Consider the following 27,683-nt stretch of genomic DNA (forward strand, 5'->3'; position numbering starts at 1 on the left):
CGGGCAAGCGGTCGAGGGCATGAGAAAAGGGAGCAGGTGCCATCGATATGAGCTGCCAGGTGAATTATTGATTAGCAAGCCTGAAAGGAAAGGAGGCAGACGAGAGCCAGCTGGCCAACGAGCTGTGACGCAGACTCATTCGATTTTGTGATTAAAAACAACTGGCTTTATTATACCCATACAGAAAAATGGTGGTAACCATGGTTAAAAAAGCAACGAAGAGCCTTAACTTCAACTTTTCGCTGTACATTACTCGACATTGGGGGTGCAGCGAGCATTTGGAGTTTCAATGAAGTTTCACAATATTACTGCTTTTCAGAGAGGACAACGAATAAATGCCCGTGTGAATTTTTATATGATAAGTTTACATGTGTGGGCTGTGCTACTTGTGTTCAAATATCTGCTGCTTGCAGGTTATAAGAACAGAGCAACATTGGTGTTTCGTTAGCCCAGCTATGGCGTTTTTGCATTGTGTTAGCAGGAAGCTAGGGGACTTTCCGAAGGCAAAGAAAGTCATGTGGTTGGTTTTAAAGACACATCTTTTTAGTATGACAGTAAACCTTGACTGCGAGAGGCAATAAACAGGTTGAAGCCTTTTTGAAGAATTGTTGGCTGTACACAGCGGGAGTCTACATGTCCTTCAGCTGGCCGATGTCGTCGTATATGACCTCGGCACCACCGCCCTCACTCCGCTTCTCCATGCAACGACTTACAGCATCCAGCACGGTTTTCAAGCGCCGATCGAGGGCGGCAAGATGGGGCTCTGTCAGCAGCGGGGCCACGCCATGTAGGGGGTCTTGGGAAAGTGAGGCCCGCATGACGTCACTGAGGCGATACTGCGGCAGGGACAGGAGGCGCAGGCGGAGCCAGGTGGAACGACGGATTCTAGAAGAAGAGGGATGAACGAGAAGAGGGAACTGGGATTAGATTTGTGGTTAAAGCTTTTACTGGAACTTCTCACGCAGGGATGGGCACCTGTACTTAAAAAAAAAAAGTCTGGGAGACAGTGACGGCACAAATAATCATTTATTGCATATTTGTACCTGCAACACTGCTCTAATGGCACCAAGATGGATGGCTCGTCTTTGGAGTGGCGCCCGAATCTGCATCGACAACGTAGTTACAGCATCAAGTCGCTTGGACACCGGACATGACAGAAATACTGTACTCACGCCCGGCCGTTGTCCAGGTGCAGCAGGAAAGTGTCATTGCCAAACTTTTCGAATGTTTCGTAGTGGTGTCTGTCCATGTTGCCTAGAGGATGAGTCAGAAGAGCAGGACTTAAGAAGGACCACTACCTGTTGTTTAAAATAACTTATTCATCATACTCAACAAGAAATGGTATCTCGATTCCACCACGTTACGAATGAAGTGTGGACTTTTGAAAAGACATTGAAGGTTAATGAACTCGCGGAAAGAGCTGAAGTACGGAAGAGAAGGAAAAGGCCCGGGCAGATGGCAAAAACACAGTTCACAGAAGGTTGAAAGTCTACCTCCAACTTGTAAAGTTGAAAAGGTCTCATAGTCCAGCCTAAGATGATTAATAGTCTGACAAAGGGAGCAACGTGTTATCAATCATTATTAGAATGAGTAATAGCATGACATTTTCAGATTCAAATATACGACAGTCCAATAAGAAGTATGATGTTGCCGATGCTGTTTTGTAATAAATCAAACAAAATGGTTGTCAGCTATCATTATGACTAGAGAACCTTTTTAATGAAAAAGCAACATGGATGAATATATTCTGAAGAGCTTGTAGTCCAACAGCACATACACACATTTGTGTGTCAATAATTTTGTACAAAAAAAAAAAAAGGATTTCAGTTGCACACTTCAATGTTGTATCACTCGCCACTGTAAAAGAGCGTAGTTTTCCGCTTTGTTACGGGATCTCTGCGTAAAAGGCTAAGAACAAACCTCGGCATCACAAAGCCTGCTCACTAGCCGAACCTTCCGTAAACTACATAAGGAAGGCTCTAACTCGCTAGGAAGCGGAACCGTTGTGACAATGCTAAAGTCATCTCGCCCTTCCTCTCCAGTGTCCAAATCCTCCAAATAAATCGGGCAATGATAAACTTGATCGGCGCTCAGGGGACGCGGAAAGTGTGCATCTTTCACTTGTGCCCTGATGCAAATGAGAGGCATGGGGCAGGGCTGTGGAGAGAGCGAGTTCTGTAAGGCTGTCCTGTGCACGTCCCACGATGCTCCTCTTAGTTCCAGGTCACACAAGTCCACTATATCTTTTGGACGTGGGGTGAATAATGGATCGTCACGAACCTGGACGGATGAGAAGACGGTTATCCTCTCAGTGGTGAAAAGTCAGTGATGCTACATTTAGGCAGGAAAAATATATATCAGGGCTGAGATGACCACGGTAGAGATGTAACCTATTTTCAAACGCTTTCCTTATTTTTCTATTGAAAGAACTAACTAATTTTAATGAAACAGAAAATCAGAGATGATCATTTATTTCATAGATCAATTCAAAAAAGTAAAACTAAAACATGATAGATTCATTGCACATGGGGAAATACGTATTTTTGTACCTAATTTCTCAATTTTAAATGACTTTTTTTTTCATGGAAAATGCCTTGCGATTTTAACCATCAGTATCACTCAGGAACAATTCAGGGAAAAAAAGGCATTGAGTTAAATTTTTATACTGATCAAAACTAAATCTGGGGCACTGATACCACAATTGCAACCAAAAAAAAGAATAAGTATAACGCATCAATTTTTTTTTCTCGCAGGACGGCAATGTAAAAAAAAAATAAATAAAATAAAACAAAACAGAATAATCGGCGAATGAGAAACTTGAGTGTTTTATTTACATATATACACACTTGTTTCTTTTTTCCCCACCTAGAAAACAGGGATCATACACCTCAAAAACATGTTAAGAGAAAAACTGAGATCAGTTTTGGATGAATTAAAAACAGCGATCAAACCTAACTCAACAAAAATTGTGTTCCCCAGCGATGCATTACCTCGATCTGCAGAGCGATATCACTGATGTACTTATGATGCACTTGAGCGGCCTTTCTCCTCAGTGCCACCAGAAAGCCCTTGGCATTGGCAAAAGCAGACAGTCGGTAGGCGGCGCGAGGTGCCAAATTGTTGTCGCGCCACAGATAAGCGCTGAGCAGCTCCGCCCGTCTCTGTATGCGCGACAATGCAGTGAGCGTGGGCAGGGACAGGAAGGTCGCCGTCACGTATCGAAGTGGCTGTTGGAGCCGAGAGAGCAGTGAGGACACCGAGCCGCTCAGCTCATGCCACTCGGCCAGAAGGAAGTCATAAAGGGGACTCTGGAAAACAGCTCCGGAGTTTCTTGATCGGATTTCGTTTTGGTGTGTGAGGTAATCCTGCAGCGCACGCAGACGCTCTGTAGCCTGGCTAAGTTCCGGCAGCATCGCCAGCCCGCTGCGAGAACATGAGGCGAGCCCTTGAGGAGTCTGGGAGGCCTGGAGCATCTTGTTCAGATTGTGACTGTTGATTTTTACTATTTCAGCTTCCACATCAGCACTGAAACCCAACAGGAGAGGCTCGCTGATGTCCACGCCACGCAGCAGCTGCGGCAGCAATATTCGCTGGATTTTGTCAAAATCTAAGGGCATGAAAAAGCAAAACTTTTGAATCATGTAACTGTCATTTTCTTTTGCTATGCGCAAAGAGGTGAAAAACGAATCATGGATTATTGTGAAAATAAACAAATATTTTATTTTCAGGCCGTAGTGCCCAGCCCTAGTTGACTGACACAGACGCACTGTGTATGCTAGCGCAGTTGCTAATGCTATCATGCAAAACATTCTTCTCCTCGACTTGAGAGAATAATTACAAACTGTGTCACGTTACCTCGTAGCTCAGTGCTGATGATGACATTGGCGAGCATGTGTGGCCCGCTGGCCAGAGGTGGTGCAGCGCTGAAGCAGGTTTCTGCAGTGTTCTGCAACACCTCTGAATCCACAGACTCCAAAACATGGCCGCCATGCACAAGGTGGACTGGAAATGTCAAAATTAAAATGAAAATAAACATGCTTAAACCATCACAGTGAGTCAACTTTCAATACAGCTTGGAGTGAAAGGTCATGAGGGACATATTTCATAATTCATACACTCAACTTAAATGCTCTCATATGCACACTACACAATTTTTTTCACTTGCATGCATTACTGAAACGCTCAGTCGGACAGAAATTTCAGATCCCCCCCGTCGCATATACTTCTGATAGAAAAATCCTTTCACTCCCACGACTGAAATTAATTTCGCCCACACACACAACTGAAACACTATCACACACACAAGTGAAAGCTCTCACACTTACTACTAAAATGCTCCAATACACACGGAATTTCAACCTTTTTCACTCTTGGCATGATGACACCCAACGAGGCAGCAACAGCACATCATTTTAAGAACAGCCGAGAAGCGTGTTTTGTGATCAAATGAACAGTCCAGTCGAATGCTATCCACCCAAGACGGCGAGCGGAAAAATACAAAGCGCAAGTGACGTCACATGCAAGCGATTTCTACACTGCTGTAATACTTTCACACAATCAAATAAAATACTCTCACACACACTGACTCCTAAAAAATGATTTACCATAATATGTCCCCTGGCTCAACTTCATGCCCATGTTGCATTACCTGCAATGTACTGCAAAGCTTTTCTCTTGTCGTGGCACAGACTGGCGGAAGAAATGAGTACGTCCGCCAAAGCTAGAAGATCTGACTGGCTCCTCCATGTCGAAATGAGTGAAGAAAAAACAAACAAATCTTGAAGATTTCTGTATTTTCAAATGCACTGTAACGTTTATCATCACCAACTTTAGTCACAACATGTTTTGACTCACCAGCCGTAGATTCTGGCCTGGCCCAAGTATTTGTAGGCCTCTCTCTGTACCAACACAGAGTGGAAAGTTGCGCAGCGCAGAAGGAGTTGCGTGCTGTCGGCCAGGTTTTCCGAGTGATACTGAGCGACGGATGACAAATATTGTAAGGAGCAGCTCAACTCTTCTTTCACGGTCCAGGAGGAGTCACAAGCCAGAGGCAGGCCATGCAATCGCACTGATGCTGGATGAAATTTACACCAGGTACATAATCATTATAACAACAGAGGCAAGTATCTCTTCAAATGTGGCGACAAAAGAAATGAGGTACAATGTATACACAGAGGAACAAAAATCTTTACGCCGCATACATTTGCCGTTTTTTCCACTTGATGTCTGGTGGTCTCTCATGTTAAAAAAATTCATTAAGATCACCACAAGGGGAGAAGTGATAAATTAGAAAACCTACCGGGTAGGAAGGACTGAGTAGTTTCTTCAGTTAGAAACCACACTCGGAAGTCTGGATGAGGAATATGTACGTGCTTTGTTGCTGTGGAAATTAAGAGGCAGAGTTCAATTAGCCGAGAGGGTCTGCCAAGAGTCAATAAAAAGTTGGGGGGTTTTCGATTTCGTTAAAGGTATGATTCAGAAAGACGTGAGGTCAATCAGCATTTAGGCAGGTTTGTGGAGTTTTTTTTTTTTTTTTTGGTAAGCACATCATTTCCTTGTTCATGGCTCGCCGATTGACATAAGCAGCATTGTAAAATGGCCATCTGGCAAGCCGTTTTTCTGTCCCTGACTGCTTTATAGCGGTCGCACTGATCCAATTTCCATTATCCGACGTAACACTCTTACCTCCAAAAGGGGAAAACAGCTGATTGAAACGTGCCACGAGTTTAGCATCCCAATGCTCCACCAGGTGACAGTTATTAAAAACCAACCAGTGACCGTCTCGGACTATTTTTTCCAGAGTGTAGATGATGAAGTCTTGGTCACAAAGTCCTCCAGCAAAAATGACTTTCACCTGGACCGCAATTATTGATTATTTAAAAAAAAAAATAATACGTCAATGATATATATCCCATGAAACCCCGTTATCCTTACCTCCTTTGTTTCTGTGGCCTTGGAGGCCAAGAGCTTCACTAAGTGGAGAGGATTAATGCTTGTCCACTTATCTTTGGATGGACAAGGCCATGTTAGGATGATGGGTCCCTTGTGCTCCACAAGAAATTTGTAAAGAGCCCCTGGGTTCCCGCAGTGAGGCACTGATGGGTTGCGAGGTATGCGGAACTGGCAGGCCGCCATGGCCTCAGCGAGCTCTTCTGTGGAGTGCGGGTGCAAGGTCTTCAAAAGGAGAGCGCGCTGCATCAAGGACAGATGGCGGTGAGATCCGCAGGGAACCGGTTCCAATATGACGGTGGAAGGCAAGCGCAGGTAATCTTGCCACTCATTGCGCGAGGAGGTCAGAGAAGCGGTCAAGTCTGTAAAGTCTGGGATCCTTTCTAAAACGAGGAGGTCAGAGTCACCCTCAGGGGATATTCGATTGTCCTTTGGGGAATGTAGAGCTGGAGGAACAAGAATATCTTTGAATCCCAATAAGAAAGCTGTCCTCTCCGGTAAAGAGCAGAGTTGGTTGGTGTGCATCACAGCCAAAGTCACCAACAGCTTGAAAACAGCACCGTGGCTTCGAAAGAGACATGGCCGGTAGTAGAACATCAATTTTGCCACCATCTTGTTCCGTATCTCCGGTATTACTCCTCCCATCACCTTCCCGGTGCCATATGACACAAGCCTACTCGCCTTCTCAGCGAAGGCCTCCTGCATCACTGCCATAAAGGCGGATAATGGAAAGTAATAGGCAGGGGAGAGGCGGGACAGCTCCTGCAAAGCCTGGTAGAAGAGCCAAGCCAGCTTTATCAACTGCTGGGGAGCAGCCAGCAGGGGCTCGAGGAACTCTTTCCTCTCATCAACCAGCTGCAACTCAGTCTGGACGTAAGACATTGATTCTTGAACCTCAGCCACTTGGGTGAGGAACTCGGGCGCTTGCATTCGTGTGGTGTCGGACTGCAGGACTGAGTCCATCACAGAGTCCTACAAAAAGACGGAGTATTGTCAAGTTACATGTAATTTAATTCACGATAAAAATTGAAATTCATTTTAATATGGTGTGGCATTTGTGCGCTGACTCCCATTTAATGTGATTTCATAATTCTGAACACAGCCGCATCCCCAAAGTGTGCACATTTGTGCAACCACATTATTTGAGTTGTTTGTTTCTTCCCCTGTCATGAATATTTCGTTTTGTTTTTTTAATGAACTGTACAGGTTACAGGTTGAATTGTGGAAAAAGTTTTGAAATGATTTATGTTGGTCTTGGTTTCAGCACAAAAACATGCCATTTGAAAAGGGGTGGACTTTTGAGATCCACAGCAAGTTCTTTTTTATACTTGTATAATATTAATAATAATAATGTAAAAAAATTCTGAAATGCCTTGGCTAAATCTATTTGTCAAATTTAATCACAAAAAGGAAGATATCTCAAAAACATTTCAACATTTTTTAAATCAAATTAAAATTTGGTGTTGACTGGTGTAGTTAATTTAATTAGAATTAATTGAGTAATAATTTAACTTGAAAAGTAATCTTGAATTTCTATCCAAGAATGTTTAATTACCATTTTTCATTCATTATTTATAATAAAAAAACAAGTATGTTTCATGGACAGCCCATTAAATGTATTACTTTATTGAATTTTTTAAAATGTCAAACGATAACAGGCAAGGAACAGGATCTTCAGTTACTCACATAGGAGTTATGTATGAAATACTTTTCTTTTTTTTTAATGATTACCGGTACTTATTTATGTATTTTGTTAGTTTGTTTGATTTGGAGTAACTGCCAGTCTAAACTCAGAAATTGGGAAGAGCGCAAATTTGATTGTACCGCTATCTAAATCTGAGTGTGCGTAATTGTATAATTAGCTCGTTCAAGCAGGAACTGATTCAGCTCAATGCTGCCAAATGATAGCGACAGGCAGAAAGGATACAAACGTGAGTGATGCCACCATATAATGAGGGAACCAATGACTTGAAGTAGTGAGAGGTCAACGCCTGCCTGACTCACCTCCTCCGTCACCAGCTTCTTCTGCAGCAGCTGCTTGTCATTCTGCATCCGCAGGTGTTGAATCAGCAGCACTTTGCACTCCGACTGCAGTAGCTGAGTCAGCATGAGTTCCTGGATCTGATCTGAGCTTGGCGAGAGGTCAACCACATCCACCTGAGCCAGCACGGATGGATGGATGGCTGAGCAGGAAGAAAGCACAATTAGCTCTCGCTTCATGGGGTCTATTTCAAAATCCATGTTTTCCCGGAAGAAGAGAACTCTCCAGTTGTTGCTTCCTACCACTGCTGAGAAGTCGGGCAGGATAGTGGGTGCTGAGTAAGAGGCAGAACTGTGGGTGGGTCTGGTGGGCAGTAGGTTTTGACCCTGGGGGGCGACTCGCAGCAGGGCGGGCCAAAGTAGCGAGAAACTCTGGACTTACTGATACTCGCTCTATGTGAGTAACCAGGATTTTCAAGCCTGCAATAAAAACAGGATATGTAGGTGCCTCTCAAAGAGTATCATCCAAAATGTCATTTGATTCATTCGTTTAATTCATAAAGTGGAATTTACGTTACACAGATTCATTCAATTTATGATACGCCCGACTTAAGTGACACATTTAAAATCTGTTTAATAGTTAATGTAATATTCTAATTTCTTGAGGAGGTGGTGAATTTGGTTTTCTGTTGCACTTCTCGAAACCCGTCTCGGTCTCGAGAGCACTTTTCAAGGGTGACTGTCTCATCTCCGAAGAGAAGGCATTTTTACTCGGTCTTGTCTCGGTCTCAGCATAAGCTTCACTTTTTGAATTAAAATAGTGAAATGAATTCCCATATATTCACATTTATTGAGATTCACCCGGCAACTCCAAATATGGAACATTTGAGTTTGAACGCATTCCGTTCTTGAATACCGGTCAACCTTAAACATGTTTGTTTTAAAACATTTTTTTCCCCAGAGAAAAAAAATGAAATTAAAAAGATAACCAGTGTGTTCATCGTACGGAATCTTTATCTTTTCATTTAATCTTAATTTTAATTATGTATCTGCGTCAGTAAAGCACAATATTTTTTGTTTGTCTTGTGTAGAAATGGCGCTCTACAAATAAAATTGCCCCGCCTATGGTCGACTTAGCTATATCTGACTAAACAGCCCGGATGGAGACGTATTTCGTGTTTCTAGACGTCATAAGTTTTATTCCAGATGTCAGGGATAATGACAGTTTGACTTCTGACATTTGGAAATCCAGAGTTTTGGTCGAATTCCCAATTGTAAAATTTCATGGCCTTTCAAATTGAGTGGTTCTTCTGTGCGATGATTGCAGTTCTCGGTTTAAGTTACCTTTCTCAGCAGCCAGGTCCAAGTGGCACATGAGCTTTGGATCATCAGCACAAACCACTATGTCACACTCAAACTCCTTCCCAAGACTCACATCGTCTCCTGTTTCGCCTGTAAAATCGGCAAAACGTGTTTCTTCAGTAGCATTTCAATTTCTGATCCCATCCTGACCTGTAATGGTCTCGAATGGGCAAAAGCAACCGAAACAAGCACGCTACCAACTTGTGACCGACAAGACACGAACCTGTAATGACCCCATTTTTAGAATTGATCTCCAGATGATGCTTGGTGTCAGCCAGTAGAGGCCAGTACTTAACCCAATTCCTCCTGCAGCCCCACAGCATCAACTTCAGCACCAATCTGGTGGTCGCCGTCTCATGAGGCGGCCAGTCTTTCACACCCAACACCCGACACAGGAGAGGCTGCAGCGTCTCGGACAGAGTGACGGGAAAACCCGACATTGGCTGAGCAGTTGCCGGGTCAGAGGACGTGAACAGGGAACTTCTGGGGTCCGTGGGATTTGCATCGATAATTCCTATCTGGCACAACACCTTCCATTTGCTCAGCAATTCGGTGCGTACATCAGCTGCAAAGGGGCCTAAATATGAGATGATGGCGGCTAGGACCATGGCGTCTCCTGGTAAGCATTGTCTCTGCAACTGTGCATCCTGAAGTAGGCAAAAAAAAAAAAAATTACAGCACAGTAACAGATACCAATTTGACCCGAGTATTGAGTTGCACCTTTTAATGAAGACGCCACTAAAGCCCTGATTAAACAGGAATTGGCGTCAAGGATGTACTGTATGTTGAACTGATACATCTCGACGAGTCACGTGCTTTGTAAGTAAAGGTAAGAGAGAGTCCTCATCTCATGTTCACGTACACGTGCACTTTGGGTGCATTTTTCCCCAGAACAAATTATTTCTATGCCATTTATTTTTTTAATGGAAATGGTCTAAGATGCTATATTTGTGTATTTTCAGTGTTACCTGAGCTTCAGCCCTCCACACTCTTGTGTGTTTCAACAAGAGTTTCACAGCATTAGCCGCATTTCTCTCCAGGCACTCAGCTTTGTGTAGAAGCACGAGTTGCTCATCCAGCAATTCCTGCACCGGCTGGAGCTGAACACCGAGCTCTTCGAGGCAACGGTGTATTTCCCCCATGTAATCTTTGATCTGCTCAAGTTGATCTTGTGCCCTTACAAGCATTAAGTCAAGCTGCTTTCTGACCATCAGTTGGTATCTCCTCGAGCCACAATTGTTGACAGCAAGGATCCAGCGGCAGAGAGTCTCGCAGGCGTTGCTGACCTCACGGATGCACTCCGGCACAAACAGGGGGTTTTGAATTAACTCACCAAGTTGTAGCATTTGTATGTCCGTAAGGCTATAGAAGTCAAATGTTTCCAGGCACTGGGTTTAAAAAAAAAAAAGAAGAATTGCAAAGTGTTAAGCCAAAGAAAGACCATCTGCAATTAAAATACATTTAGAGGGTGTAGGTTTTCTACTTTTGCGAATTTGCCCACAATTTAGGGGCCTCAAAAATTCTTCAGCATTCAAAACGCTGTCATGTGTGACTGCATTTCACCAGAGCTCACAATGAGGGCAAATAATGTTGTTTAAATTTTATAATGCTTAATTGTATTCATGCACATTCATGTTTGTTAAAAATGTCACTGTAAATAGATTTTTTTTTTTTTACCCTGAAACCGATTCATTGAATTTTCATCACTTCCAATGGTAAAATGTCCGTATCCATGTATTCAACCTTGGGAGGCACAACTGTAGTATCGTTTTCAAATATAATGAATCCATCATGTGTCAAATATGGCAAATTAGTAGAATCTATTCATGGTTAATGCTTTTAAAAGATACCTTATACAGGTTGCATTGTCCAAAGAGTTTTTTTGCATTGGCCCAGCCAGATGGTCGATCAAAGAGCAAAAGAACGGCATCCATCACGAGCACCACCCCATCAGGTGGATCTCGGTAGTGACGCACCTCCTCGAGGTCTAACGGATCCAGACTATGGAGCACATCGAGTGCTGCCTGGAAAAAGGGGCTCAGCTGGGAAGAATGAGTGAAAATGATCACTACTTTATGAACTGGCATTGTGTCATCATTGAGCTCTTGGAAACAGATATTTCATGTGTTCACCTCGTTCTCAGATTCAGCAATGCGGTCTTCCAGGATTTGTATTTTTCTCTCCTGTTTAGCACGATTCTTTTCAGCTTTATGAAGCAAAGTCTTCTGGTCATTTATGGCTCCAAGGAGCTCATCCACACGCTGAAACAAGATAAAGGCGAGGGGAGCACAAGCTGAATACCAATCCAGTATTGAAAATGTGATATGACAGGAGAAACACAGACTAATTGTAAATATGAATTAATATTAATTATTTTTTTTTTATTTTAAACGGAGATGAGACAATATGCACCACATTCAACTTCTGCGCTGGAGTTGATATAATGTATCCAGTTATGGTTAGAAGTGTAAATACTCTACCTGCTGTATCTCAGCAACTATTCCCTGCATCCTCATTAACTCTTGCTTGTACTTCATGGCAGTGTTGTCCAGTGCATCCAAATGAGACAGACCAGTGTTAAGTCTATTGAAATAAAATATTCATCATAGCGGAGCACTTATTTTTACCGATCACAACAAATACCAAAAAAAATTATTCAGGACTAGCATCAATGCTAACCGCCGGGGTCTTATAAAAGTCCCTATTAGATTAAGACAGCACAAGACAAAGGCAGAATATTTGGAAGAGTAAAATGAGGAAACTCACTACCTTTTGGATCGGCTCTCCAATTCACTGAGCATAACTTTGCAGAGGTAACCAAAGTGGGAAATGAAGGCCATAAATGTGTAAGGGCTGAAAGGCTGTGCCATCAGATGAACAGAAGCGTATTGATATGCAGACTGGTGGATTCCTGCCATAGCGACGGCCAGGCCATCTTGTGAGCCTTGTATTTTCACTGAATTGAAGGGGAAAACCATAGTTATCTTACCATCGTTGCCATTGAATAGAAATAAAAAGATTTTTGCAGTCTTAACTTACAATTGTGATAAATATTTTTCAGGCAGTGAGCAGCAGCTTCTGCCAAAGACCGATTGAACCAAGGCTGGTACATCTCCACACAGCAGAGGCCCAGAGCCTTGTTCATTTGTGCCTAGGTGACAAAGAGTTAGACTGTAAATACCATTAGGTAGCTTTTATAAGAACCCATAATATGTTCGTCGTGCTAGCAAGACACGATGCAGCTTATTGCACATTTACATTAAAAATAAAACAAGCGTAAGCAATCCAAAAACCTTGTATTGATTGTTTCCACTGTTGGCGGAAACAACGGCAGGCATCAAAATGAATACGTGCACGTCTCTGAGGTTCTGACACAAGTACCTATATTAACACAACCAGAGGTCACATGTTTAGGTCAGAGTAGAAATGAGTATAAACTGTGCAATGCAATACTTTCTCCTTACTTGTCAAAAATCCAGCTGTCCAAAAGGAATCTTTTTGTTTTATACACCGCGGTCACCCTTGAAACAAGCTTGGCCAGCTCCTGGTCTGTGTAGAGCCCCGGGTAGGACCTGAGGGCCACCAAGAGCTCTTCTCTGACAGAGGAGCTTATATTCTCATGAACCAGAATGATGGTGTTAATTTCATAAACCCGGGTTCGATTCCCAGCTTGTTTTAAAATCCTATTCAATTCACTCTCATTACCAGCGTGTACCTCCATCAGGTGGGAGCCTGAAACGGAGGCCGCCAAACGTACGGTGGTTTTACGTCCTGTGCCACTACCTGAGGCCATGAGCAATCCGTGACCGCCAGGTATGAGTAGAGCCCTGAAAATATGCAACATCTGACAAATCCTTTGTCTGTGCACAGCGTATTTGAATGCAAAGTGCCTCTCGGCTTCTGGTATTTCATTGTCTTTCAAGTCAATGTGTGCCAATAGGTGCTGTATCATCACGTTGAGATCTTGTGGCTGATAAGAGCTACGTTTGAATACAGGAAAATGATTCCCAACAAGCTCCGGGCCATAGGTAAGCTTAGTCACCGCTTCCATCAAGTGCTGAAGAAACTTTGTTTGCCGACTTGAGGCATTCGATTCTGTCGATGCAACCGATTTTGGTCCTTGTGCTGGACTTCGAGGCGTACGGGTGTCTGAGGTGCCGAATCCTGCAGTGAGCCTAGCGGAGCTGGGAGGGAAGAGGTCGTCGAGGTTGGAATCATCTCGCAATTGCACTGTAAAGTGTGCCGTTGCTGTCTTGGTAATGAGTGATTGCAGTTTATTCCTTTCGTCTTCCGAGTTTATTCGATCACCAAAGGTACGCATGCACTCATGTATCCAAAGATGCACAATGTTGAGCTGTATGGCTAAAGGATCTTGAGGGAGCGGGGAACATTTCGATTTTAACTTTGGGTCTAGCGGCTCTATTTTTGGAAGGACGGGCTGCCATAAGCACATCCCCTCAAACACCTTCTTCAGATCATGGTGGGAGAGTAAAAAATGGGGACTTTGTCTCGTGGGCTGGAAATTCTTGCAAACATCTTCATACAAATTCTCTGTTGCATGGATGATAGAACGCACCATGCCCAGCACATTCGGAATAAATGGCACATCCCTGATCCAGAGCTTAAGCTGAGGCGAACGAATAGAAAAGATGAACTCTGTGGTTAAGCTTGGAAGTGCAAAAATGGAGAACAGACGTGATAGCCTGGAGGATATTACACTAGCATGGGGGTTGTCCAGTTCAAAGACACAACAGGTAGCCAGGTAGGTGATGACTCCCGGACTGAGCACCTTGAAGTGGTCAGAATCAAGTGCAAGAACCCCTCCTTTTGAAACACTTTGTCGTAGCGTCTCTAAGATTTTTGAAGTCTTCCCAGTCACATCTATCAAAATGAAAATTGGACAATGATGATGAGAATAAACAATATTGTCGCCTAAATTGTATTTGATTTTATATATATATATTTTTTTACAGTACTGATTCTGACTCACCACGTGGTGTCTCATGCAAGTCATCCACATAAAGTAACAGGCCTGGCTGTTTGGTCATGACACCCTTGGTTTTTTGAAAGCTCTTCTGGTAGCTAATTCCACACAGCAAATGGCGCAAGTCTGCGGGACCCTGTATAGAACTAGCTGGTACTTTAATGTGTGGCTTATCAAAACACAGCAGGGCGTTACACACAGTCGATTTTCCTGAACCTGGCTCTCCTGCAAGCAATACAGGCTGAATGGCCTCCAACATGACGGAGAGCAGACAGGTGTACTTCCAGTACTATGTAGGGAGGGTGATATTTTGTTACGTATTCAATTTGGTCAAATGTCTGTCCTATAAGAAAAAAAAAAAGACAAACGATTACAAACCTTTGGAGTGATGGACTTTGTCAATAAGGTGTTGTTAGAGTATATCTGGTTGTCAATATTAAAGAAGAACTCAAACACAGTCCCTTGGGGGGGAACCACAATTTTAGATCGACTATCCAAAAGTACTTGGCGGGCAACAATGTCAAATTGAGGCCAGAGTCTGTTGAAACAAGAGGGACAAAATATGTAAAAGCAAATGTGTCACTTGTAGTCAGTGGCAAAAATACATGAGGAACTTTGTATAGTTCACAAACAAAAAAATGATTACCTACCGAGGATGGAGATGTCCACCAAAACCCCAAATATAAGCCAACACAAAAAGATCTTGATTTCTAGCGGAATCTCTGCCTGGAGGCATATCTGCTGGAATAATCAGTGACAACAGTAAAAAACATGTGGAATCAACATCTCTTCATATTTCTAAGTTTGCGAGTAGTAATACCTTTTTGTGCGATGGCTTCTTTGTTTTTGTGTTTCTTGGCAAAATGTTCCAAGAGGGCACGCAGGATTCGAATGCATGATGTGATTTCTACCAGGCCGTACGTTGAGGGTTGACCTTTATTCGAAATATTGTTCTTCTTCAGCAAACTGAGAGTGCTGGAGAAAAGATCTTCTGACAGCTGAGTCCACATTTCCAGGGTCGCTTGATCCAGAGTGAAACCGATATGGAAAGAATCCATTTCACTCTTCCACACGGAATCCCAAACATCAGTGCCGGTAAAGTAAATAAGGCTGCAGCGGGTCACTGCGGAGGGGCTTGCATCACTTAAATCCGTGGTCTCAACAATTAACTTGAAGAGTGATTGGGATGGTATGAGAGTTTCACCAGAAGGTACGCTTAAAAATGGGTTCTCAAGGTCACTCAGTGTGCTTAAGTGATCTAGCCAGCAGGGTTTTTCCGGTGGCTCTCCATCCATGACCAGCCATTTCACTGCTTTGGTCTCATGACTAGGCGCTTCCGTTTTGCACATTTTGAATTTTCCAGTCTTGTGTCTTTCTGAATCTCTCAATGCCTTGGTCACAGCTCCATCTTGCCATCCGGTTTTCTCACAGAATCCACCAAATAACTCCTCATGGGACATGGCGTTTGGAAATAGGACCACAGTGTTGATGGAGATCCATTTTGAAACAGAGGTCTGTAGTTTTGCCTGAGGGGTATCCGATTTTAACTTGTTGTCATCAGATGTATTTTCACCAGTTTTGTTTGCAAGTCGAGTGAGGCCTGCTGCCAGAGCGTTGTAACAGGTTGTTTTTCCACTTCCGCTGGGCCCAAGAAGTACAACTGCACGAGAGAAACTCAAGGTGTGGTAGAGTGTCAGAGCCTGGCAAATAGTTTCTGCGTTAGAGTGTAACTGGAGCTGATCTAATTCTTCGGACACTGCTTCTTCAAGTTCGTAGTTTGGTTCATCCTGAGTATATTGTTGAATAAAGGGAAGCTGACTTGCAATAGGAAACAATTCTTTGAAAATGGAGTTAAACTGTGAGGCTTTGGTGGACACATACATAAACGGTGACAAGACTGAGTGAATCGCTTTGACAACAGCTATTTCCTCCAATAAGCCAGAGAAAATGGCTTGTTCTTGAGCCTCATTAATATCGTCATCATGTTCATTTTCTGGAGATTTAAGAATAGTTCGGATAACAAAAGACCGTCTGGCCTTACCAGAAAATCTCTCGTGCCGGACAAATTGTTTGAAGAGTTTTTTAGAGGCAGATGTGATATTTTGCAAAATGACAAGGTGGCTACTCTGGTTTTGTGTAAGGAAGACCGGCAGACAGAGCGAGTCCTTGCTGAGGCTGATGAGGGATACCAGACGCTGACTTAAACACTTGGCTTCCTTAAAACCAAAGGAGGTCAACATTATCTCCACAATGATCCTGTGATCGGGACAGGTTAATGCCACAGGTCTTGTGGAAAATCGCAAACTTTGTGAAAGCTCCGAGCTGCATTCCTTTGATGATATGAGAACACTTCCATAGTTGAGGCTAGCAGAAACGCTTATCCCTGAAAATACCGTGCAGCATTCTGAATGAAATGCGCTTTTAGAACCCGAGGCACTCTTTCCCTCGTCTTTGCTCTTTACCGACAACCCAAAGAAAGACTGGTAAATGTCCTCAAGCTGTTGTGCCAGTGACGCCTGGACACCTTGAGGCAGCAAGTCCACAGAGTCAAGAACAAACCATGCCCCTGTCATAAGAGCACCAAGGAGCATTTTTTGAAAAATATCAGGAGACATGTTTGGACAGCAGTGCAGCATCACGACATTTCTCCCCAATGCTTTCCCGAGACGGACCACTGTATTTGTCTTTCCCGAAGAGCATGGCCCGTTCACAAATCCACATCTGTAGCTCGTCACGGCGAGGAGAATTCCCATGATCACTCGATCGGTGCAGGGAGTATGCACCATTCCAAATTCTTCTGGACCAAAATACTCATAACCGTATGGAATCCTACGGCCCAAAATGTCCACATAACATTTTGGACCATCAGTTTCTTTCGGACTCTGACCCGTCGAGTTTACATAATACCTGAGAGAACTCAGCCATTCAAAAGATAACCCTGGCTGACACTGCACCTGCATTAGTTGAGTTAGTTGCTCTGCATGTTGAATTCTAAGGAGCACTAAAGCACGCAAGCACGCCATTGTGTATTTTGAGAGCTGTACATCGCTTTTTGATCTCGCAACAGCATCCCGTAAGGACCGGCAAAGATTTGCCAGTTGTGCCTTGTTGAATGCATTAATCGCACTCATCTTAATGGTGCTCGATTCCTGGAAAGCTTGATTAAGGACATTGCACCAGACGGTCTCCTCTGCGACAAGAAGACACTGGAGCGGATATTTAGCTGTCATTTCAAGCTCTGGTAATACATGTCCACGAATGTTTTTATGTGAAGCGTCTAGAGTTGATGGCTCGAGTTGTTTTCGTTCATCGGCGCATTGCATCAGGAGATCTTCCATGGTTAACTTGAGCTGATCCTGAAACGTACTCAGCCAAATCAAAAGATTGTGATTCGGTTCCAATGGAGAAAGAAAGATAATGTGCTCCTGGAAGTTGCCGAAGACCCCAAGTACCCTCGTCTGTATGTCGAGTGTATCCTGTCCATCCGCAGTTCCAGATATTTCCTCCACATCCATTGACTGTACCCCTTTAAAACATTTCCGTACAAAGGGTAACAGAGAGGTGGGTGTTGGTTGTAAAGATAGTAGTTCCACTACTTCCCGGTCACTCAAGAAGTAGAGTCTCGGAAACAATTTGCAGCGAGAATGGAGACGATTTGCCATCTGGCTAGCAAGAGCATTCAACGTTGATATCTCATTTAGGAGAATTTCGCAAAGGCTGCCGCCGTGGGGGGTATCTATCCCCGTTTTGGGACGGACAAGATTCAGCACATCGGGGTGAGCCGAGTTGTGACACATCATGCTCTTGAAACGCTCATCAACTGATCGGAATTGTGCCAGCTATGAAAAAAGAAAGAGTTATATATTTTTTTTCTTTAAACGGAATTTAAGATATTCAGGTTCAGACAGCAACATGGATATTGGTTTATCTCATAATCATGATTGCACGTACCAAATCCCATCTTTGAACACCCAAGGTTCTTTCTTGAAATATCTTCGTCAGGAAGATCCATTTTTGCTGATAGATCTCAAACAAATGCAACAGCTTCTCTACACGGACACAGCGGAAACCACTTTTTATAATATACGTTTTTTAAGTTGAATACAATTTGTTGTGCCATAGCTGCAGCTACAGAGTAACGTGTTTACCAAGCTCTTGGAGCAAGTGCATCCACTCTTCTACTTGTGACCTAAAGTCGACACTGTGCCGTGAGCTGTGCATGTTTGTCATCGTCATCAAATCCGTTTCTATCTCAGAGAAGAGAAATTCTAGGCCTAGTTGTGGGAAAGTAAAACAAACAATCCAATCAAATGCATGAAGAAAACCTGAAATGTTCATTGCTACATGCTACATTGTTAACTTACCAATGATAGTTTTGGCATCACAAGAGGCGTCAGAAGTGGAATTCTTTGTCAATATCTGTGGATCAGCAAGATGCCAACAAGGACCTGTACAGTTCTGCAGCTGGAAAATACGGTTTGTCCAGGCCTGTTGAATTTTCTGAAACGTCTGCTCCATGGAATTCTCCTTTTGAGCATCGCTACAGATCTGAAACGCAGCAGTGACTTACTGTGAGTTTGAGAATTGGTTTGATCATCATTTCGAATTTACATTCACACAGCAAGGTTGGTGGGTTGGTAAATTCCTGCACTGCATCTGCAACAACATCTTCCCTACCTTGTTGATCAGTTTCTGGTGAAGACCAAACGGCTGATAAATAAGCTGTGCAAGAGTTGCATTTGTATCGGAAGCATGCCATAAGCCAAGGCCTGTCACATGAAATATAGGTTTTTAGCTTTTCACATACACTGCGCATCTCAGAGCATTATCAACAATGCAATTCAGGTACTGGCCTTTGAAAAAAGTGGTCCGGTGTTTCGGTTTGATTGTTGGGCCCCGAAACCTGGCCAGGATTTTCAGCCGACAACTTAAATCATCAATGGTTTCTGAAGTCTCCCGGAGCACTGCGTCACCAGCGGGTATGATGTGTGATAGCTTTGCAACTTGCTGCTGCCAGTGAGCGATTTGCTCTTGAGCTTGCGTTAACGCAAGCTAGCAGAAGGACAATATTTCAATGCTGAGCTTTACCGGGCGGGGACAATTACAACGTCGACAAAATGAGGGTTGGCGCATAAATTTACCTCAGTGAACAGGCACGTATTCCATTCATGTAAACATCGTCTGTAAAGAGCCGTGAGGTCCCAAAGCTCCTTCCGGGCAATGAGCTTAGGAATGTCAGTCAGATCAGTCAAGTCGACTGGATTTTCTAATGAGGAGATGACATCACTTTTAACCAGTACTCTAATTAGTTCTACTTTACACATTTTCAAAATAGTGATTCTTTTTTTTTCCTGACCTTCGAATATATCACCGGTCTTAGACAGCTGCTCCAGATTGGAGGAGGCAGTTCCCACACGTAAACTCATATAATTCAATTCAGAGGCCAAATGTTCAGCATTTTGTCTTGGATCAAGAAAGAGACCAGAGGTAGCATTACAGACGATACTTCTTAAATCGGAAGCCATCCAGGGGAACATTGTGTAGAGCGCAGTAGCCACTGTGGGGAGGCGGGAACGCAAGGTGCCATCTGCGTGCTTCAAGTGGGAATTATAGCAATCCCACATGTCCAACATCTAAATGGAAGAGGACAAACATTATTAACAAAGTACAGCGTGTGTACAAATTGGATGGAAAAACATATAAAACAATGTTCTGGTTGTCTTCTTGAACCTTTTTCTCCAAATTCAGCTCCTCATTGGTCATCTCTCGATAGTGAATGCAAATACTGTCCCGGAGGGTGTAATTGTACTCTAAACGTTTCTGCATCTCAGCCAGCATGTTCATTGACTTCCACACCTGAGGACACATTTGACTCTGAAACACCTCTCATTTTTCAATAAAACATTTGATAGTGAACAGAATTATGTTTAATTCATTCATTGCTATCACCCCAGAAATTAAAGGTGATGCAGGTGTGAAAGGAAAAAGAAAAGAGGAATTAGGGAGTCCATACCACATCAACATATTTGGGCAAGTCATGCAAATCTTTGGGTTCAGTCCTGAGAGTTGCAAGAGATTCCTCCAAATGCTGCAAAAAGCTCTCCGAGCATAGTTTCAATTGCTTCACTAACTCTTCCTGTACTTCATTCTCTATCAAACTCAACTGCTGCCCTGGTTAAAAGACAGTAAGGAATGGAAAAGTTATGTTTCCTCAAAGACCTCTGCTTTAATAGATACTAGGTCTTAACTTATGCATCCACATACATACATGGTAATGAACAGGAGCCTAATAGCATAGGCTGATGATCATTATCTGTCGGTACACGTTAGCACCAAATGCGTATGGAGCAGAATTTCTGTGTCATTTGCCTACCTAGATTTTCCTTTATCTGGGTGCAGTGGATAATGAATAGCTGGTTGGAGGTCGAGATAAACGAGGGGGCAGCGCGCATTTGTTCAATCCACTGGCGCAGCTTCGTAATTAGCTCTTGATACAGTGAAGCGGGTTGACCCTTCATGTTTTCTAAAGAGGCTGGGCTCCACTGGCTGATGAACACACGGACATCCAGTAGCCACGTGTAACGTTTTAACAGCCGTTGGATCTCACACTCTGTTGCCTGTCCAAATAGTAGAGACACAAACAAAAGGGATATATTGTGTGTTGATATTGTGCGTCAGAGGCGATATTTTCTTGCGATAGAATGCTTACCTGCATCAGCTCAGAGTGTTCCGTGTTGACGCATATTGCCACATCATTGGTGGTGATATACCACACAAGTTGTTCTTTGGATAGAGGATAGTATGAGAAAGGCATTTTGTGGCCTTGCACGGTCGTCATGGACTTCCAAAGGGGGCGCTGTTCTCTGATCCAACGACAACAGCTATAACGCAGGAGAGTGGGCATTCCATCATCGTCCTTTACCTCACCTGGGAAGGTGAGACACAATAAGAAACGGAAGAAACTTGGATATTGCAAGCATGTGTGTATGCTGACATCGCCATAAGAGGGCGCGCTCAGTTACCGCTGCACTTTATTTATTTATTTATTTTAATTTGATTGTTTTATATCTATGGCCGTTTCGTGCTTTTCATACCAATCCAATTCAAATGAAGTTGGGACATTGTGTGATTAATTATCACATATGAGAATGATGCTTGTTGCTATTCACTCAGTTAAAACATTTCACTTTACATGTAGACTACATGATAAAATGTTCAAGTCCAATACATTTTTAAGTATACTTCAGCTGTACTTAACTTGTAAATACAAGAGCCATTTTGATTTAAAAAGATACCTTCAGTGTCTATGACACCAGCATATGGACTACAGTCGAGGTCAGATGTTTCATCCTGACAATCGTGTGCGCTGCTGATCTCCAGGAAAAATCCACAAGTGTCACACATCTACCAGAGAAAGGTCACAAAGACGATCATAGACTTGCAGTTAATAAAGCTTTCTATTTCTGGAAACATAGATGTCACCTGGCTTATTGAGTCGCCGGCAGTCAGAAGCGCCTGTGTGATTGTTTCTCGGAAGGAATGTAAAGGTGGGTCGAGAGTCAGCCGACCGGCAACAAGACGCAGGTCCATTTGGAAGAGGCAGCCGCAGTGAGAATACTCTCTCTAAGACAAAAAAAATTCAGGATGGTGATTCCCAACCTCTGTACGAAATCATCAAGTGTGCCACAAGAATGTGACATTTTTGTTTGGTGAATGTCGCGAGTTTCTTTTTTTAATGTAAATGATTGTACAGTATATGTACAGTATGTTTCTCCTGGTTTTCGGTGGGATTAATATTTAGGGTAGGTTTACGTTACCTTCAGAACATTACTTAGGAACAATGTGAGATTTTTCTGGATGACGGTGACAAGACTCTGCACGATGAGGTGATTGACGAGGGCAGCAAAGTTGCCCAACTTCTGCAGGATGCTGTCGGCGTGTGCCAAGTCCCCCCGCAGCTCAGTCAGGTGAGCCTGATGCAGATGCATGGGTTTGCAACAATGATGTGGCAATTCGGCATAGGAGAGGTGCTCCTGAAGCTCCTTGAGGACCTTGTAACTCTTCTCTTTGGCCTGAAGGCAATTTCCAACACAATTTCCACTTTTGAAAGGCATTATTAAAATAAATAACATTGGGTTTTTTTTTTTTTTAAATACCTTATTAAGGATGCCGATGCGTAATTCTGATAGCTGCCTTAGACTGTTTAGAACTTTTTCCCTACAGGTCACCAGACTTCTCTGAAATTCCGACAGCGTGTATGTTTTTGACTCATCCAGAGGTAGCAAGTGTGTCACTTTCAGTTCTTCTATCCTTCTGTAGAAAAGTGTATTCTTAGTCATAGTAATAACACAGGCAGGTCATGTGATTTCAGGAGCATAAAAGAAGAGCGTAAAAGAAGCAGCACCAAAGCCAAGTGACACAGGTTGACTTCTAAACTAGTGGTCAGTCGTTGTTCTTTCAGATAAAATGCTGCATATGAGAGCCTCTTCTTGTGTATTTGGATGATAATTCCTAAAAATAACTCTTATTAAATACTATTACTATACTCTTAATAGTGCTGAGCAGATAATACTCTTTCCTGTGGTCCACTTAAGTTCCATTTATGGTTTTATGGTTATCAGAATTTTTTTGGGGTTAAGGTCCAAATTGTACTTCCCACGTGGCAATGGTTTAAGGCTTAAAATTCAAGCGACCTAGTGTGAAAATTGAGACTGACCTGGATAAGAGGAGGAGGCCATTTCTGTACTGGGGGATCTTCGTTAGCAGGAGAGCCTGCACTTCCTCAGATCTTCGATTGTAAACAATCTCACGCACATTTTTATACCACCTAGTAGAAAAGAGAAACAATGTGACCACAATATTAGGTATTCAAGCATAACACACACCACAGTCAGGTGTACCTCCAGTAATAAAGCCCGTTGTTTTGACGTAAATCTGAACACTTACAGAGTGACAGCATTTCGCAGAATGAAATCCCTAAAAAAGGGGATCGCCCGCAAAGCCGTCCAGAGCACCGACTCCCTGTGCCACTCATCCAAAGAAACAAGTCCTCCGTAACCCCTCTGGGTGACGTGCAGCACTGTACTGACGGTGAAGACGTAGTGCTCGGAACCGGCCTCACTGACTGGGACCACTCGCAGGTCATAGGGTCTTGAGTACAAGAGACAACAAACGCACATTTTATGCTGCCTGTTGATGCGCTAACCAGTCGGTGTAGCAAAGCCAAGCTGTACCTGTACAAGTCACACTCTTGTTCCTTCAAGTAAAACACCTTTAGTTCTCCCACATCTCTTTCCTTGAGGAAAAACTGAACTATCTCCATGCCAGTGATGGGAACCTTCTCAACAAGAGTCGCCCTAAAACAAACAAAAATTGTGTTTTGTTTTGTTTTTTTAAGAAGGAAAAATGACACTCTATATAGTATTGTACTTCAGACAAAATATAGAGTAAATGAACAGAATTTAAGAATTAATCCGTTTGTGCACAATGATTTCATGCTGAATGTTCTTCAAACGAAGAACAACACTTCTTCTTCTACTACTACACTACATGACTTGGTAAGATACTATAATAATCATCATTTTACTGTATATTGTGTAAATGTTCTGCTCCACTGTTTGGTAAAACATCAGTTGCTTCTAAAACCATAACAATCAATGTCAATTATTAGCAAGTCGATGGCGTTTGGCATTCTTTGTTAGCATTAAGCTAAACAGAGTTTCCTAAGGAAAAGCGATGAGGCTATTTTAGATACCGCGTGTGTAAATCTCTTTGTTTAATGTTTAGTTTGACGTGAACTTCGCCCGGGAATAAGAGCTTGAAGCTTCTTTTTTGATTTATTGTTCAATATTTGCCAAGCTGCTGCTTATCGCGAAGTGCGCTCAACAAGGCACCAGGACTAGAGTGGGATCTCCGGAGAGAAAAAAAAAATTACCATGTAGGCTTATTTGCTTATTTCTGCAAAAGTGCCTGGAAGCAAGCCGTTGTGCATTTTATCCGCACGTTTACATTACAGCGGGGGCTAATTTATATCATACTTTCCCACACACCGAATTTCTGTGCTTATGATCGGCTATGCTGGTCAGAGATCTAGAGCATTGATTCTTCAGATTGTAAAAAATTACATGCAGTCTTATTTGATAAATAACTGCCACAAGATGGCGGACGCAACGATTTGTAATCCATTAAATCGGTGCAGCATCTAAATGCAGTACTTGTATGTCTATGGCATCAACGCTCAAGTTTCCACTCCTGGTAAACATGGTAATGAAAAGCGGACTTGCCACTGAGCTGTACTGTATATACTGTAGGGTAGGGTGCGCCCTGGCTCATTTGCAGTTCAACTTGGGAGAGTACTAAATATGTCTCTTTCAAGAAATACCAAAGAAAAAAATTGTAATCTACAGTAAATCATATGTGTAAAGTACTTCTGTGCTGCTGCTGCTTCATCAGTCACGGTGACAGGAATGTCAGCGCATGATAGCAAGGGCTTCTGTCTTGGTTTTTCGGTCCATTTTATCTCTGCGGTGGCTTTCCGTGATCCCGCAACACGAGGGCTTCCAGGGAAAGCGGTCGGACCAATGGCAGAAAGATTGAACAAGTCCCTTCTTGTGACTCTTGATGCGTCTTTCTCTGTGAAACTGAAACAGTATGCGGAATTAGGAAATAATTATATCAAGCAATGTTTCTCAACTTTTATTGAGCTTATTATTTATCATCGCACTCGTACCTTTGTGCCGCTTCATCAGCAGTCTTAACGGAGATGTTAGTGCATGTTGCAGAGGCCTTCTTTGGAAGCTTTTCTGTCCATTTTAGCTCTGGTAATTGCACTTCAACCGTAGAACAAGAACTTTCAGAGGATGCGCCCACAATTATGGCGGGAAGACTGAATAAATCCCTAATGGTGACTCTGAATTCATCTTTATCTGTCAAACTGAATGAGTGATTATAATTATTTGTGAATTGGTATTATTCAGAATATCACATGCGCTATATCATACCTCTTTGCTGCTTCATCAGATAGGTTCGTGCATGATAGAGATGCTCCTGATAGTCTTTCCTTCCATCTAGACTCTGTCGAGACTTTCATTGATCCAGCTTGAGCCACCGGAACGGGGGAGTCTGTAACAGCGATGATGGCGGCGGGATCAAAAAGGCTCCTGCGCAGCGAGGATGCCGAGGGAGAATACGGCACAGGCCAGAGTGATGGCAAACTGGCTTGACTGTTGCCAACCGTAGAGGGTTCCTTTTTCTTTGGCTTAGCATTCGGCTTCCCGCAGTCTGTTGAATGCTTTAGAGGTTCCATGGTGGGACTCTTCCCTGTGAAGTGGCAGCGAACAAGCTGCGCCAATATCATCAGCAAAGCTCACCAACTGTGTGTTGACACATTTTTCCCTGATCTTGTGAAGGAAGGACAGAGTGATTAAAGATTGTTAGTCATAATTTAGCAAGTGCCATCCACAACTTTCAGTTTGGTCATCTAATAGTGACACTATCTTGTGTTCAACCACTTCAGCAGATAAGAGAAATAAGAAAAAAAATGTAATATTCAGTTACATTAAATTTTTCTGCAAAAATGAACTCCGATATTAAAATGAGTGGTGCTTCGTACCATTTCAAAAGCAACATGATACGATTTGGTGAGTCTGGTTGGATTGGCCAGTTCAACCTCAGTACAATGCACCAAGAATTTTGAGAGTCAGACACTGAGTTCTGGAGGAATTTAGTTTTTGTGTTGGAAAGTGGCCTTTTTGAGAATATTTTTTTCCGTGTGATATCGCCTTTAGAAAATATGAAGAAAAACTTCAAATGATTGGAAAACAGTATTTCATTAATTCTCAACACTCTCCTCATCCCTTTCATTTCGTCTTCTACTCAAGAAACCCCCTTCTCCGATTGGTTGGCAAGTTTCAGTTAAAAATATCCACCCTTATTCTTACATGTCAATGGGTCAAAATTTGCCCTCAAAGATCGACCGAACTAGCACTAATTGAAGATTATTCGTGAGAAGAGCAGTGTGGGCAGGTGAATGTGACATGTACTTCAGTTGTCAAATTTTTTTCTTTGTCAATGTATTTGTTCTGGAGGATTTTACTAACTAAATCATTAAACGTAACAAGAGAAAAATTAACACTAGCTAAAGTTTGGTCAAAGCTAGCGAACACTCGTGACGTGTTTACCCGATGAAACAATATAATGTATCATAGAAAAGGCAGAACTTACACTTTGGCGACCCCTTGAATATAACAGCTGTTCTTTGACGATCACGTAGAACGGCGAAATGGACAAATTCGTCGTTTCTGTGGTTTATAACGTCATGAAAGTGGTCCGAAGTGCAGGCGATGAGACGCTTTCTTTTTACCTGCATAGGGGTTACCACGGTAACACGTAACACTGGAAAATCCGGAGCTCTTCGCTTGACATTGAACGTCACTGCATTGTAACGACTTTACCTTTGGCATTGAACTTTTTCACTTGAATGTTGACTTGTTCTCACGAAAAAGAGAAACAAAAATAAACCAGGGGAAACGGTCGGGGAGACAACAAATCAATGTAAGTCATTCTGTTATTATTCTTTACTCACTTTTGCTGAAAAGTGTAATGGTAGATTTTGACAACGTTAAAAAGCTAATTTCACTAATGTGCTTTCCTGATTTTATATCAGACTTCAAAGTATGTTCCTAACTTATAGTCAATTTTCACAATGTCATAAAAAACAATTTAGAAATGCATGGTCATAAACAACCAAAATGTAGAACTACAGATATCAATTGTTTTTCTGTCATTTGAATTCACCACCTTTTGACAATTTGTGTTGCATGTTGGCATATGAATATAAAAAGTCTACACACTCCAAATGTCAGGTTTTTATAATGTAAGCCCCAAAATTTTTAAAAAATGTTTTCCATACTTAACGTGAGCGAATCTGTACAACTAAATCTTTTGGAAAGTAAAATAAACAAGTGAAATAGTGACATTCAAGTGTTGTTGAATGAGTGAACTTTAATTAGCATTAAAGTTCCTCTGATTAACCCCACATAAATTTTAACTGTTCATATGCTTTCACTGCCATATTTTCTCTCCAATTTCCCAAAAACATGGGAAAAAATGTGTTCTGTTCAGATGAAACCACGATTAAACATTTTGGCCATAATTCCAAAAGGTATGTTTTTCATGAGCTGACCCTAAAGATCCAATACGTTTTCACTGTACACAAAAGACCTGTTTTTCCTTATTAATTGTTCACAAATCTTTCCCAGTGAGCACTTCTCCTTTGCCGGGGTAATCCCTTAACCTCAGAGGGGTAGGATATTAAAATGCTGATGAGAGTGCCTCCATTGTTTGGTATGTGTGGTCCCCACTATGCATAATGTGAAAATTATAAGTGTATTAATGGAAACTTGAACCT

General features: G+C 42.5%; 2 protein-coding genes across 4 annotated transcripts in view; both read right to left on the bottom strand.

Moving 5' to 3' along the window:
* Nucleotides 1–138: 138 nt before the first annotated feature.
* The window catches only part of LOC147199960 (extracellular serine/threonine protein kinase FAM20C-like), a 31,107-nt gene continuing 3,562 nt past the window's right edge, over nt 139–27,683 (bottom strand). The window contains exons 9-11 of the mRNA XM_086120340.1: nt 1,173–1,254; nt 1,044–1,103; nt 139–885 (exon numbers count right to left, since the gene is read on the bottom strand). Of these exons, the coding sequence (XP_085976466.1) occupies nt 630–885; nt 1,044–1,103; nt 1,173–1,254 (398 nt within the window). The 3' untranslated portion in view covers nt 139–629. The remainder of the gene's footprint in view (nt 886–1,043; nt 1,104–1,172; nt 1,255–27,683) is intronic.
* dnhd1 (dynein heavy chain domain 1) lies at nt 1,695–27,679 on the bottom strand. Of its 3 annotated transcripts, none has more exons than XM_086120339.1 (45): nt 25,276–27,679; nt 25,005–25,208; nt 24,703–24,915; nt 23,509–23,631; nt 23,222–23,425; nt 22,992–23,102; nt 22,432–22,585; nt 22,093–22,347; nt 21,758–21,898; nt 21,571–21,679; nt 20,985–21,202; nt 20,649–20,892; nt 20,289–20,446; nt 20,006–20,131; nt 19,632–19,908; nt 19,417–19,541; nt 19,129–19,327; nt 18,953–19,044; nt 18,640–18,823; nt 18,424–18,549; nt 18,227–18,324; nt 15,096–18,114; nt 14,926–15,016; nt 14,654–14,813; nt 14,282–14,564; nt 12,756–14,172; nt 12,585–12,672; nt 12,331–12,442; nt 12,061–12,247; nt 11,772–11,874; nt 11,424–11,552; nt 11,142–11,333; nt 10,260–10,679; nt 9,515–9,938; nt 9,274–9,381; nt 8,233–8,409; nt 7,954–8,132; nt 5,935–6,921; nt 5,686–5,854; nt 5,300–5,380; nt 4,855–5,074; nt 4,649–4,740; nt 3,856–4,002; nt 2,991–3,607; nt 1,695–2,280 (listed from the first exon to the last, which is right to left on the bottom strand). In XM_086120339.1, the coding sequence occupies exons 1-45, from the start codon at nt 25,629–25,631 to the stop codon at nt 1,909–1,911; spliced, it is 13,491 nt and encodes a 4,496-aa protein (XP_085976465.1). In that variant the 5' UTR covers nt 25,632–27,679; the 3' UTR covers nt 1,695–1,908. The 3 variants fall into 3 exon arrangements, with proteins under 3 accessions (XP_085976465.1, XP_085976463.1, XP_085976462.1); XM_086120337.1 differs by having other exon boundaries at nt 14,926–15,013; nt 22,432–22,588; XM_086120336.1 differs by having other exon boundaries at nt 22,432–22,588.

This window comes from Hippocampus guttulatus, chromosome 9, assembly GCF_054856545.1.
Source record: "Hippocampus guttulatus isolate MCC_2025c chromosome 9, RoL_Hgut_1.0, whole genome shotgun sequence".
NCBI classification, from domain to species: Eukaryota; Metazoa; Chordata; class Actinopteri; order Syngnathiformes; family Syngnathidae; genus Hippocampus; species Hippocampus guttulatus.